Raw genomic sequence first — 15,227 nt, forward strand, 5'->3', positions numbered from 1 at the left:
GAGGATTTCACGTAGCTCTTCGTCTTCGCTCGCGACGCCGACGAACTCTTCGTCCATCGTATTCACCTGTAAAGCGGTGATGACGGATGAGATCCTCATTAATTCTTTCAGCAGATTCGTCCAAGCGGTCGTTTGAAAGTACTGGCGCCTCACGCTCTCGCGTAAATACGCCTCGGCGCTTGCGGGGTACAGGAGCGCTTGCGCGGCGGAGATGCTCTTGGCGATCGCGACGCACTCGTCGAGCTTCACCTCGCGAATGTCGTCTCCTTCGCTGATGTGATTCATCGTCAGCGCGTGATACGCGCTCGAGAGACTGCCGACGATGACGCCGGTTTGTAATCGTAACGTCTTACGCGCGTAATTCGGAAACACCACGCGCGACGTCGCGACGATGATGACGCACCCCAAAGCCACGTGAACCGTGCGCCACAGCGCCGTTTCGAAACTGTGAGAAATCACGTTGTCCCCCGCGACGACTTTCCAGCCGTCGTTCACGACGATTAAAAACGTGAGCATGAAAATCAACCACGCGTACCCCGTCTTCGGCGATTTCGCCGTGTGAAATCTGCCAAACATCACGATACCACCGCTCAGAATCGCCCCAGCCAAGTTCTGCTTCCACCGTCCACCGACGGCGTCGACGACGTACGAGAAAACCGACCCGGTCGACGCCCCGCCGATCGTCCCCGCCATGACGCCGTGACGACCGCGCGTCGGCGCCGCGCGGTGACGCGAAACGAACCGGCGGCGGCGCTCGACGCCCGACACCGCCGCGCGCGATGCCGCCGCCGCGCGACGCGCGCCGCGGGGTGTTCGAACGCGACGCGCTCGTCGCGTTCGTGCGCGAACGCGCGTCGTGCGACGCGGAAAAGGCGGAGAAACACGCGAAGACGCTGCGACATCGCTGCGCGGTGGCGTGTCGCGGCGGCGCGATGACGCTCGATGACGTCGAGAACGTGCGCGCGCTGGGGCTGCCGCGCGCGGTGGTGGACGCGCTGAGAGCGAACTTTGTGCTGTACACGACGAAAGTGCGACACGAGTCGCGGTCGGGGGATGGGACGACGACGAAGATGATCGTGGAGCTCGCGGGCGGGGACGTCGTGGAGGCGTGCGTGATGCGACACGCCAAGGGAAGGACGACGCTGTGCGTGAGCTCGCAGGTCGGATGTAAGATGGGATGCACGTTTTGCGCGACGGGAACGCTCGGAGAGCTCGGGAATCTGAGCGCGGGGGAGATTTGTGAACAGTTGGCGCACGCGAGTCGAGGCGACGCGGTGAGAAACGTCGTGTTCATGGGGATGGGCGAACCGTTGAATAATTACAGAAACGTGATCGACGCGATCGAGGCGATGACGAGCGATAAGGGGTTTGGATTGTCGCCGGCGAAAATAACGGTGAGCACGGTGGGGGTGATTCCGAGGATGCGGACGCTGCGGCGAGACGCGCCGGGGACGCGCTTGGCGCTGTCGCTGCACGCGCCGAACCAGGCGCTGAGACAAAAGATTGTGCCGACGGCGACGGCGTACAAATTGGAGGATTTAATGGCGACTTTGGATGAGCACATGGCCAGTGGACCAAAGATGAAGACGATGATCGAGTATTGCGTCTTGGGAGGCGTGAACGACGACGAGGCGTGCGCGCGAGAGCTCGGCGCCCTGTTGCGCGGTAAGGAGGTAATCGTGAACTTGATACCGTTGAACCCGACGGATACGCCGGCTGGGCACGTGCCGCCGACGCGCGAGGCGGTGCAAAAAATGTTGGAAATTTTGACGTCGCCGGAGTTCGATTTGTTCACCACCGTGCGTCACGAGATGGGGCAAGACATCGCCGGGGCGTGCGGGCAACTCGCGCTAAAGACGCCCGATGCGCCGGACATGGAGGACATGATTGCGCCCAAGAAAAAGACGCGTGCGGTGGCGAAGAAGTTCAAATCATCATCTTCGTCAACGAAATCACCCGAAGAATTAAGTATTTCGTCTTCGGTGGTGCCATCGCGAGATTGGTCTCGAGTCGAGTGCGCGCTCGTCGCCGCCACGGCGTTGAGCGCCGTCGTCTTGGCGGTGACGATATCGAACCGAAAAGCCCGAGCGTAGCACTAGCGATGTAATTTTACAAGTAGGATAGGAAATCAAATGTGTCGCTGAGTTTCGCGAGAACTCACATCGTCGGCGTCGGTTAAGTGATTGTGCATCAAATCGTCCATCAAATCATCGCCCGGTCGTCGTCGCCGTGCGCGTCGAGCACATCCAAAGCAAAACGTCCATCAGGACAATCTCGAGACCTAGTCGCTATGAACGTTCGACCGAGGTTGTCAATAGACCACATGCTTGCGTTTTCAAAATGCTTACGATCCGATCGTCGCATCGTTTCGTCCACTTCGGGCATCCACGACGCGTCGTCGTCGAACGGAGCCAACGTGAGGAAATCCGTTCGTACGCACGTGACCAGGTCTTTCTTGGGCGGTTCGACACCTTTGACGACGACGGCACCAAGGGCGCGGAATCTCGCGGGAGCCACGGGCATCCACACCGTAAAATCGGACTGCTCGCGATATATGAGCTCAAATCGAACTGGTGGACTGAGCACAACGCTGTTGCCGCCGCTTCGTAAAACCATACTCACAGGCTCGGACGGAGGATTTGTGCCACCGATGACGTGACCGAACGCGATGTACTTATCTACTGGTGGGATGGGTGCCCAAAAACACGTCTGACCTCGGCTTACCACGCATTTCCAGTTGACACAAGGCATGTATGGAGGAAGAGGTTCGCCGTCGTCGTCGTACTCGTCCTCATCAAACTTTGAGTTTGATCGTCGCGTCATTTCGTCTGCAATCATCGCCGTCAGCTCCTCCGGTTGATTCGTACCAGGAGTCGTTTTGATCACACGTGTGATTCGTTGCTTTTCGAAAAGTCGCTTCTTTCGACTGTACTCTTTTAGGTGCAGTACACAATTCGCCGGGGCTTGCACTTCGACGTGAAGTAACTCGTGCCATCCCACGTGCCAAAGGGCGACGTACTTGTCTGCCGCCGTTCGTTTCAACGTCACCACGCGCTGATCGGTGAGAACGATCAAATAAGCCCTCGAGTTGACCTCAACGCTTCCGAGATACTTGTCTCGGCCGTAGTACCCTTTGTGTGTGAACACTTCATCGATTCCACCGCCCAACTTTCCTCGCTCGGCGGTCCGCAATGCGCGCTGCGAGCGCGCGGCGTTCGCGTCGTACGTGCGCAAAATACCGTCGGCATGCTGAGCGCGAGGTTCCCGAATTCGATGTTGCGGCGCCGACGAGTTAACGCCAAGCGCACTTTTCACTCCATCGACACCCGACGCAATACCTTCCGCAGTTCGACCTACGGCGGCTAAACCGCCGGCGATGGGTTGCGTCACGGCTCCAACCAAACCTTTACCGACACCTTTGACGAAGCCAAGCGCGCCGCCTTTCGTAGCACCTTCGATCGGTTTTCGGAAAACCCCGGTAAAACCTCGGAAGACGCCCTTGGCGAGCATCTCGGTGCCGGAAGCTAAACCATTTTTGATGGAATCAGCCTTTTGGGCGTCGGGTCCAAGCGTAGCGTTCATAGAGTGCGAAAACTTTTTGTCAAGACTTAAAGCGGCGACTCCCGCGGACGCCTGACTAAGCGCCTGTGAAAACGAGTCCAAAACATCGACACCGACGAGCAACAAGAGTGCTTGTCTGGCGACTTGTCGAGAGTAAGAATCCGATATCATCCTCATGAAGGCTTGCTCGAGCGTGCGCACTCTCCTTACTCGAAGCGCATGCAGATACAATTGACCGTCATCGATGTTTACGAAAGCCATGCCAGCCATAAAAGCAGGCATCGCGTGCTTCGGCCTTGAATAAAGCGCAGAACGGAATCGCAATCGCAATTTCAGTTCACTCACGTGGAAGCTACCGATAGCTATCGGAAGGTTGACGACTTCGAGACGTTCTCCTCCATCTTTTGATGACGTCGTGTTCATCACCTCTGAAAAGTTTACCAGTCGCCAAATGAGCGGTTCGTGCACGGCGAGTTGCACGTCAAGCGGAGCGAAGGTAACGTCGATGAATGGATAAATGCGCATTTCCAACCCAGCAGATGTCTTGGTGACCACTTTAACGGTCAAGAATGAATGTTCTCGCGTGTCCCCAAGCAAACGCACGACGACAGGATACTGAGAGCCATCATTCATATCGTCGACTTGTAATGATTTCACCGTGAGTGCCATGCGTTCAATTCCCCCACCGACGCCTGAGAGATACTCGAAACCAACGCCACTGGTAGTGCAATTGATAATTTCACTCATCGCACCATCGACAATAGCAAGGCTGCTTTCTGTGATAAGCACTGAGATGCGCGACTCCGTCGAGCTCGCGCGGCTTGCGGAGACCAAATGCTTGGAGACTGTCGAGCTGCCGTATGACTTGATACGCACAATACGCCTTCCTCTTCTTAACCGACGGGTGACCGGCAGGAAATTGAAGTAAACTGAATCACCACCGTCAATGTCGAGTTCCGCCGTCGTCTTCAGCTCGATCTTTGGTACGGGCAAACCGGGCAACATTTCGTTCTCTGTTCCGAGATCCAAGTGGTCGAAATCATAGACGCGTTGAATCGAACTTTGAAACGAGCCTTTCTGAAGCACTCGCACTGCAAGTTTTCTCGCATCTCGCGGTCGAGACCACGCGAAAGCTTTCGCTGATTGCGGAGGTACCACGATCCACGCTTCCAAATTGTCTTCAATCGCACAAGCTTGTCTGAAGGCGACGAAATCGACATCGCTGGCGTTCTCAATGAGAATGTTTGCGGTGAAACGAGGTTCGATCGCACAGCTGACTCTTGACACTCCGAGTTTTGACGTATCCAAATGTAAACTCAACAAATCGAACTCTTCGGGATTGACTGAACTCCGTATCGGGATTTTCATGGAATCCTTGATCGTCTTGATGCCGTACAAGTCTATCGGAGCAGACCATTTTGCGTGTGGAAGTTTGATTCGAACCAAACCGTCGTCGTTCGCGGTTTGCATCTTCAGAGGCACGGTGATATCAGTCGCCTTCAAAATTAGTGCGGAAGCGTCTTTGTCATCAGAACTTTGAGCCAGCAAAATATCCATGCCAGTTTGATTCGTAACCGTACATCGCGGCTCAATGAAAACAACCTGCGCGCCCTCCTTCGAGTATTCACTGCCAGTTTCCATTCGCACCGTGAGAGAGTAGAAAGAACCATCTTTGCAAAGTGCTCGCACGACGACGGCGCCACGAAGAAGTTCGCGTTCATCTATGGGAATGCCAGGCGATAAATGTACGTGAGCGTTCGAATTGTCGATGCCAACTTCAAGCATGATTACTTGGTTCTCCTTTGGCGCTTTGCGAATCGCGCAATGATGAAGCGATTGAATGCCTCTCTTGGATTTTGGAGCGTAAGTTTCGACCATTTTGACTTTAGAAATAGACGAATCCTCATCCGTTGACGGTATTTCCATCGTCGAAGTTCTAATGGCGAGATTGACACCGCTTTTGTTCACTATGATCAAGGATGCGGAGAAAACTGTTTTGCGCGCAGAGCGCGAGAGGAAACCAAAGTCAGTGCGTGCGTCCAAAACCGCAGTCCTTCCGTCTGAGCTCCGCAAATTCACTTCATCTAACGAAGTCGCATCATCATCAGTTTTGACTGCATCAGTTAATGGCATTTCGAAAGCATCAAAAGCATCCAGTGTTCCGGCTGACGCCAACGCTTCGACCGCCATCGGGGACACTGGTATCAAACGTCTCGGAGGAACCATGACTTCGAAACCATCATCAAGCGCGAGACGCAAGTAATACGGCGTTTCAGGATGCACACTGTGTATCGGTAGAGAGTTCCAAGGGGTGATGGTCGCAGTGCTTATCGCCTTGACGCTCAGCGGTGTATCTACTTGTCCTTGAAACACAGTCAGCGTCATCGTATGCGGAGAATGATTTGTGATGATGTGCGGAGCGCCGGCAGTGATTTTCCACTCCATTGCCTCTGGGTTGAGGTTGTAATATCCGTCTTCCAATAGCTCACAGTCTTCGAAACCTGTACCATCATCTGCAGCTTTACAGTCAGGTGTGACCGCGTCGGCTTCGACTTGAATGCCGATGAATCTGTTTTTACCCTCAGCGTCGGTTGTGCAAGCAATTTCGGCGCCTTCCATGGCACTATGAATCATACAAGACCACGTGCTTCCATGGTCGTCGACATTTGCCCCCCATGATGATTGTCCTCGCAATGTGATGTTACGCACAAACAGTTCCGCTCGGGCATCCGGTCCAATAATCGCGGGAATCAATCCCACGGTTTCATTTGGCTTGACGACAACACTCTGACGAAGCGCAGCGTCATCTTCGGCGTCGAGCACGACTGGTCGATTTTCTTCGATAGGCACTCGTCGACGAACCCAGCGACGCATGCGCACCATAGATAAAGGGCCTTGCTGTCGGTTGTCGCTAAACGGATATTTCAGATCTGGTAAATTTATCGCGTATGCCCAGCCTTCCGAATCGGTGTTTTCACCGACGTGCACTTCCCACTGGCCGTCCCACTTGAAATCTGCAGGCAGCAGTCTTGTAGTGAACTCGTCGATTGAGTTCGTGCTGTTAGCTCCTTGACCGTTTGACCACGCTTTGCGTTCGGTGGGAATCAAATGTTTTGACGAAAAACCAGCGAGGGGTATTCTGCGCTGATTCTCGAAAACTTCTTCGTAGATGCGTTTTGGTCGTTTCTTCGTCGACGCACGACCTGGTTTGTCATCGGGATGCATTCCCGCCGGACAAATACAAACTTCAATGTCATTTGACGTAGTGTTTATGAACGTGGCCATCGGTTTGAACGTGCAAACGCTCGGACCAGAGGATTTTGCGATGCACCGGGAAGACTTTCCATCAATAATTTGTGCCGCATTCCACACGCGAGCGTCAATCGATTTCCATGGACCGTGAGGTGCAAAAGCTATGCAAACTTCAGAATCACCTTGATTCGAATCATCATTGCTCGCATGCTCACGCTTGCTGTCTAATTCTACAAACTCGACTCGCACCTTCACTTCGAGCGAACCGTCGTCGTCCACGAGCGGAACTTTAATGACGCCTTCACCAATGTGAGAACGCTCTCCCGACACCGTCAGATTGCTGAAGAAAGACGCTAAAGTCATAGATTTTGTGGCGACACCATTCTCTGAGGATTCGATGTTGTGATCATCAGCAATGACCAATGTCACTAACACATCTTTCGCGTACTCTCGCCAGTGCGTCTTTGATGCGCGCGTGACGCGCGGAATGATTTGAAATTCTTCATTCCAATTGATGCGTGAATTTTGTGAATTCGACGTGATAGCGCGAGTTGTCACCTTGGTAGAGCCAAGACCGTCTGGAAACTCGAATATCATGCTCGCAACGATTTGCGACATTTCATCGTCAGTAGGGACATCGGCGGAAATCAGATGAATGTTTGCGGACCATTTCGCTCGCACCGGCATCTTTTCACTATTCTGCGATGATGTCAAAGGCGACGACGTGTCGTCTATCGGCAACGCGTATGATTCAACATGTCGATTTGCTGTTCGAATCTCGCGTGATTCTCCAGGCTTGAGACAGACAGCCTCCGACGAGCCAACCCGCAAATACACGTCTTGATTCACAAGGTGATTGTCGTAACGAATAGAGTCTTCATCGGCTGCCCGAAGTTCTGACACACCACTGGCGACCATAGTTGTCTGGTCTTGCCACTCACTCCAACGCAACATCGATGCTACGAATCTCTGCGAAACTGTCATGCAAAGAGGCGTGACGGTCTTTACTTGCACCGCCGTTCCTGCTGGCGCGGATTCATCGCCTGTATCGCTGTACGAGAATTTCAAATAAGAATTCGTCGCATCAATGACGGGTTCCCAAACGTTGCGAGAACTGTTATAAGAGGAAACTGCTACGTTGAACATGGTGTTTCCATCCATACGCGTAGATGTACCGTTAACAACGAACGCAGTGTCTGACAAAGTGGCGCAGATGAGCGGGTATGAAAACGCCTCTCGCTCGAGTAGTACAAGACTCACTCGCGGCATTGAAATCTTGAGAGAAACGTTCGGATCTTTGCCTTTTGACTTGTTCGCCCTGGCTCGAACGTAATCTAAAACAGATTGCCGCGGACGGAACTGTCGTGGAGCGATTGCTTTGTCTAGCTTCGAGAAATGAAATAACCCCCACCGCGGAAGCTGATCGAGAGGTGCATCCGGATCCGAACTCCACAACTGACAGTGCGAACTATGCGCGCTCCAGAGCGCGTCTTGAACGAATATCGCGTCATGCGCCAACTGAGTTGGGTCAGTACATATCCCCTTTCTCGAAACTTCAATAGCCAAGTCTTGACGTAAGCACGCGCAAGTGGTCAGTTGCGGTGGGTTTTTAGTGTCATTTGTTACGACGTCGCCACAGGAAACGTAACCTTGCGGATTAATTGGACGCCACACGGCGTGCGTTCCGCTATCGCCTTGGCGTATGGACCCAACCAATACGAATCCGATCGGCGAAGCGATAATGTCGCTATCTTCTGCCACTGCGAGCACACCTGCAGTCGGCGGTTCTGGCCCAGCGATGAGACAGTCGCCGAGCGATACGTATCCTTGCGGCGGTCGGGGGCGCCAAATCGACGCCTGGCGACTTCCTTCCGGTTTTTCGTCTGACCATAAAATTTTGAAGTCATACGTCGTCACTGTTTGTAGCATATCTGTACTGTCCATCGAAATATTATCTTCTAAAATCTGCTCGGCGTCTGCGATGAGTGGAAACGGTTCGGGTAGCAAGGGCGACGACAAGTCCGCCGCCGTCATGGGATCGAAACCGTCTGCAAATGCCTGAAAAGTTCGTGGTCCGTTTTTAACTTGTCTTAGATACGCGGATGACGTCTTGTGCGAAATGCACGCACTGTAGTACGCCTCGTTGACAACCTCAGCGCGCATGCATCGCATCACATCGAGAGGTGGTGGCTCTTCGTCGGAGGTCACAACGCATCCGAGCGAACAGTACCCGTCCGGAGGAATTGGGCGCCAAACCACCGACTTTTGCGTTTCACCTTCAAACGCACACATGCGGTGAAACTCTACCGGAGCTTTCGTCAAACCATCAGCGTCTGTGATGACTACGACTGGTCGCGTGGGCGGCGTTTCGTCGAGAGTCACGCAGTCGCCTAAGAGCGTAAATCCGGGCGGCGGAACAGGACGCCAGAAAAATGCACCACCTTCTCCTCCACCTACGCGTACGAAAGTTGAGCATGAGACAGTTTGGTTATACAAACCAGTTGACTGAAGCGTTGCCGTGAACCCTTTGGAGAGCGAAGTAAGTCGCTCGATAGACTGTGCGTCGAGGACAAAATCAGCGTCTGTGGCTCGCATCATCATTTCCATATCGTCCGCCGTCGCCTGCATGCGTCCGTCTATGTCGATCGGTCTTAGCACGATACTGGAGTCGAACATGTTTCCTTTTGAGCTCCATTCACTCACCGCGACCTGGAACTGCGTGAACGCAAACGCGGCATCTTGCTTGCTCTCGGCGGAGGTATATTGAAATTCTGCGTCGGTGCGCATGCGCAACACATAATCCGCTGCTCCGCTTGAGGTATCTAAGAAAATAAGCTCAACTCCAGGCATCGACGCCTTGACGTTGTAATCGAACGAAGAAGTTCCCGCGGTAGCGAGGGAGTTCTCACTTCCGCGCCGCGACTTGGTACGATTTTCGTGTACAATGACGACACCATCCACCTCTTCCGCGCTCAATTGAGAATCCGCCTCCAACTGCACGAAGTCACTCAGCTCGGAGCCGATCGGGATGATGATTCGCACATTCGTCAGCTTGAGGTGCCTCGCCGCAGCAATATATATCAACGGCGTGTTTGAAACGTGGAAGACGAGCTCGCGCCCATTGCCATTCAACTCCACTTCTTTGGCTCCCTCGGGTGCGTTGCAAAGGATGCGCGTCGACGAGCTCAAGTCGAAGTCTTCCTCGAGCGTCAAGGACGCCCGTGTTCCGAAATTCAAGTCTTGCCTCAAGCGAGCGTTCACAAGTCCTGATTCAGATTCGTCTTCTGATGTATTCGAGAAGAAGTTGTAGATTGCCAAGCCGAATTGCGGATCGTACATCATTCTGCAATCTTGGAAAAAGACGTCGCAGTCGTAAGACGTTGACGATTGCTTTGCGTCGACGCGAAACAAAGTCTTGGTAGAAGTCGAGCCATGACTCGACCCAAACACTTGTTGGGCTCTCGTCGGAATCCCGACTCTTAAATCATTCAGCGCTAAGTCCGGGCAGATCACTGAAACAGACATCTCGCCGTCTTTGTCCTTCCTGTAGCCGACGTGCATATTGTCAATTTGAAACGCCGCGAGGGGTTTATTTCGTTTCGGTTTGGCCGAAGCAAATGTCACCATTCGCATTTTATTCACGTTCATCGACATCAGCATGTATGGTGCGCCGAACTTATCGTTTAAATTGCCCGACTCGACGGAAACAATTTCAGCAATTTGGTATAAAGGCTGCGGGACGGGGACAACTTCTGCAAAATTTTCCACGGAAAGTGCTGTGAGGACCCGATATTCAAAATCGGACATTTCGACTTTCGTTTCGTTCAAAAAATCAACGACAATCTCGTAGCTCGGCGATCGACTTTTCGGGTCCCATTTCGGGCTACGAACATAGACATCGAGCGCCATGTCGCGCTCCGGAATCATGGACGTCGTCTTTTTAAATTTGTCCCACACACAAGCCGAGCAACGAAAAAATGAAACGTTCGTTGAATCCAAGAGCACGGCTCCCACATCTAAATGCGACTTACCTCCTTCCCATTTTAGTTTATTGTTAACCCTTATGCACTCGGCATCCATAGAAAACGCTTGATCGGAGGTGCTGCTTCGTGGAAAGATGAGTTCAGGCCTCTCCATTTCGACGGCGTAAATCATCGTGAAAGGCCTCGGGTCGCCTCGCCGCAACAGCTCTGCATTTCTCTCCGACTCTGGAAGTGCACTTACAGGGAGTGGTGGTGGTGTAAACATAGACGTATATCCCATCAGTTTCTGGATGAATGCATACATGACAATCATCTTGACATCATGGAATTTGACGCGAACGTCGTATTCGTATCCTGGGAAGTTTGACGCAAGATGGTTGTACATGAAGACATCAATCTGCGTGCGACTGGTATTTGATGCATCAGATGAATTCAAGTCGATGAATTGTCGATACGCATTGTCTTTCGGCGCAGTCTGATCACCCACGCGAAGGTTTCCGAGCGACATAGAAACTTCTTGCACGGCGGCTTTCGAGTTCATCTCCAACTGCAAATCATCCATGCAGCAATCAAACAGAGGTTGAAGACTCGACGCTTCTTCTTCTTTTTCGAGATATGCCATGATGACGGTGGAATGAAAATGAAGTAACATTTGGAAACTGATTCGATCCGAATCCTCGTCGATGAGGCCGCCGAAGGACGCTACTTTTGTAATTGCCTCAGTGTCTGTCGATGAAAACGCCGCCAAGATGACCTTGATTTCCTCTTGCATGCGATACAGTGAACCGATGGTCGGTCTGTGAAGCGCGAAGCTGATATTCTCGGTATCCAAGCACATTGTTGTACTGATGTTGTTGTATTCTGGTGAACTTTCGCTTAATTCCTTGTATTTGAGTCGAACTTTCACGTCATCGCGCGCGTGCGCACTCATAAGACGCATGGTTTCGGTTGTACCGCAAAGCTTGTCCACGATATCCATGCTCGATACCTCCATGACAAACTCTCGGCTATGTTCTTTCGTTTGAACGCTGATCAAAGCCGATGTAGAGCTGAGCTCTGCGACAGGGATTTCCGTGGATTCTGCCAAGTTGCGATCCAACAGCCTCGCCACACCACCATTTTCTAAACCATCACACTTCGCTCCGGGAATACCCATTGGCTGGCCAGAAAGATGCACGGACACGCTTCCTAGCTCCATTGTGAGCACAGAGTCTACGACATCTTCCTCGTCGAAGTCCCGATTAAGATTTTCAGAAGTTTCTTCCTCGACAATAGCTTTCGTAGATGATTGTACCGCTCTCGTGGCCACAGCGACTTCATTCATATCCTGAAGCCATCGCTGCCACTTTGAATGCTCTTGTTCGTCAGCAAAACGGAATAGCCAAGTATTGTTCGTATCACGCGCGCGTGATTTCGGCGTTTTCGAATCGTGGATCGCCAAAATTAAATTCTGCTTTTCTCCGTCTTCCTCGTCTTCCAAAACGGTTACTCTAACGCTGTAGCCGATGCGAACGAAATCAATGTAACCCGCCGCATCGGGTTTTTCTAAAATGTACAAGTACGGACCTTGAATACACAACCAGCGACTGTGGTAACCGCTCGCGCCACCAACTAGACCCACTTTCTTCGCAGAGGCGGCACCGCTGATGAGCGCATCTGACCAAGGTTTCGCATCAATTGCGGCGGTGCTGCCGGCATCCTCAGATAATGCCATGGAACTTTGCTTTGCGGACGATGTCATCTGCATGGTCGCGTATACCCGTGCCATTTTCGACGGCGACATGTACATCTGAAAAGCACTTAAAGATATTTGCACTTTTGAACGAGGTCCAACTTCAGGTGTCCATCCGGCGCCTTGCATCGCAAAACGCATTTTGGCGTCACACGGGGCAAGGAGTGTTTCGCAGACTTGATCGAGCGACGTCGACACCGAGTTCCCCCAATCGAAATCCGACGGCGCGAGAAACACGGCCGTATCCCTACTGGCGACGGCAAACGTCTGGTACACTGGCGCGCCAGTTTTGCGATCAAAACTCACCGATGGATCAAGTGGATCGGCCACCATGGTAAAATGACCGAAATCCACCAACGTTTGGAACGCCACTCGACCTCGTCGGCGAACTGGAATTGTCACCTTTGGCGCGTGAATGTCGAACGTCATGGCAACTTTATTCAACGCTTCAGTGGTTGATTCTTTTGCTTCTTCAAGCTTAATCATCGCCTCATCCACTTGGAGCGCAAAATTTGTTTGGACTAATTCTTTTGAGCTAAAAAAGTTGCGCAGTTGGTCGACGGTTTGTCCATCAAAGACAATGTACACCGGAGAAAGCTTGACATCCACGTTGGCATCGAGATCGTGTTCGAGTGGGTAGGCGTTGTGCTTGACTTCGAGCGCGTGTTTACGCAACGACGCTCCTACTCCGCTCGACAATATTCGATCATTCGTAGTCTCGCACGTCCAACTGTTAATGGTGAAATACGTGTTTGATTGATCCTTGTACGTCTTCGTCAAGATCTTCGCGCCAATCATACTTGAATTCAAAACGAGACGCTCTTTATTGTGATCATCGTGATCGGTGAGCTCCATGGAAAGCTTTTTCATCGATCCTCTGAATTCCATGCCGAGTTCCTTTGGGTCGAAATCCTCTTCCTCCACGCCGCCGCGCATGAGCTCTTCCAGCTTGCTCCAGTCGTCGTTTGACATTTCCAGCGACTTAGCCGTCAACTCCGTCGACGATTGCCACATCCACGAAAAATAGCCCGATTTTTCCGATTCTTCTTCTTTCAACATAAGAATAACATCGCCTCTAGCTTTTGAGGCGAGAGAAGGCGGTCGTCCGTCGGTGCTCGCGGCTTTCGATTTGCTATGAGCGATGCAGCGCCAGGCGAGCGCGACTTCAAAGTCGATGTTGCGCTCTATCTCGTGTACTCGATTGATAAACTCAGCGTTTGATGCGCTACCCTCCGCTATGTATATGGAAAGATATTCACGCCTTAACGCTCCGGTCTCTTGGATATTGCGCCATTCGAAAGTCCCTAAAACGTTCTTCTTTCTCGCCGAGACGGCGCACTTGGCGTACGTCCACCACGCGCGCGGTTGAGCTTTGACGCTCACCATCGGGCGAAACTCGGCGTGCGGCAATCGCAAGCGATACTGATTGAAGGCCTCTAGCAAGCGGACCGTACTGCGGTATTGATTACGACTCAACGCCATGCGCGCGTCTTGAAACTTCAAGTCACACATTTGCCTCGGTTCACCCGCCTCGGTTTGTTCTTTTCGTCCTTTGCGGTGATAAAACAGTTCCACCGTCACCGGGTACAACATGTAGTTTCGCACATCGCTCGGCGCTTCTCCGACCAACCCTACGCCAAATAGTGCCCACCACGCCTCTGTGTCTTCCACTTTCGGCGGCGTCCATCCCGCGTGCGTTTTCCACGGTCGATACACCGCCCCCGAGTCGAGATACATTGAAAAGTTTTCCAACGCCACGCGCTTGTGAATGCGTTCCAGCGACCCTCCCGCGACGAACGTCGGCTCCCCAAAATCATCCACCGTGATCGCGCTCAACTTTCCTATCGTCATTCCGCACGAAAACGTGTGCCCAGGCGTCGTGATTTCATCCTCGTACCGCACGTGTACGTTTTGCACCGTTATTTGTAAATTTCCCAGCACCGTGTTTAACGTCTTCCAAAACCAACTATCCGATCTCTCCGCCTCCTCCCGCATCGTCTTCGTCATCTTCCCCATCGCCGTCCTCAACCAATCTCGCTCTCCCTCATCGATTCGTTTCTTCTTCTCCGCCGCGTCTTCCTCCTCGTCTCGCGTCTCGTCCGCCGTCGCCGCCGCCTCCTCCATCGTCACCCTCGACGCCAGCACGAACACTCGATCGATCTCCACCACCACCGGTTCGCGTCCGAGGTTCATCCACGGCACCTTCAACCGCAGCGACCCGACGCATCCCGCGTCGACCGTCACCGGCGCGCGCAGCGTCGACAGCGCCGTTTTTTTCAGACGAACGTTTCGCAATTCGACGTCGCCGTTCCACGCGGACACGCGCAGTTTCTCGCCGTCGATGCCGTCGCAGTACGCGCCGAGCGCCTTATTCAGGGCGTCGGCGAGGTACTGCTCGAACATCGTCGCCCGAGCCGTCGCGCGCGCGCGACGGTCTGAGACGCCAGGGTGGATTAATGCGGGCAGACGGTTACAGCGGTCGGTCGGTCGGTCGGACAGCGCTGGACGGGCGCGACGCGACGCGACGCGACGCGGACGCGCGATGGAGCGCGGCGGCGGCGACGAATGCGATGTTATCTCACCGTGCTATCTCACTGGAGTCCCATGTCGCGCTTCAACTCGGCGAGCATGTCGTCCACGGTTTGCGACGTGACGCTCGGCGCGGGCGACGGTTTCTTCGGTTTGGGTTTCGGCGGCGG

The 15,227-nt window shown here is 53.1% G+C and overlaps 2 protein-coding genes across 2 annotated transcripts; one reads left to right on the plus strand and one right to left on the minus strand.

Moving 5' to 3' along the window:
• Positions 1 to 971: 971 nt before the first annotated feature.
• Positions 972 to 1,865, plus strand: OSTLU_4583 (predicted protein; the record flags this gene model as incomplete). The annotated part of the gene is made up of 1 exon (XM_001416738.1): positions 972 to 1,865. A coding segment is annotated over one exon (894 nt), but the record flags the coding sequence as incomplete, so codon positions are not given.
• Positions 1,866 to 13,869: 12,004 nt separating this feature from the next.
• On the minus strand, positions 13,870 to 14,931 carry OSTLU_4555 (predicted protein; the record flags this gene model as incomplete). Its single annotated transcript, XM_001417032.1, has 1 exon — positions 13,870 to 14,931. A coding segment is annotated over one exon (1,062 nt), but the record flags the coding sequence as incomplete, so codon positions are not given.
• Between the last annotated feature and the right edge of the window lie 296 nt (positions 14,932 to 15,227).

Source organism: Ostreococcus lucimarinus, chromosome 3, assembly GCF_000092065.1.
Source record: "Ostreococcus lucimarinus CCE9901 chromosome 3, complete sequence".
NCBI classification, from domain to species: domain Eukaryota; kingdom Viridiplantae; phylum Chlorophyta; class Mamiellophyceae; order Mamiellales; family Bathycoccaceae; genus Ostreococcus; species Ostreococcus sp. 'lucimarinus'.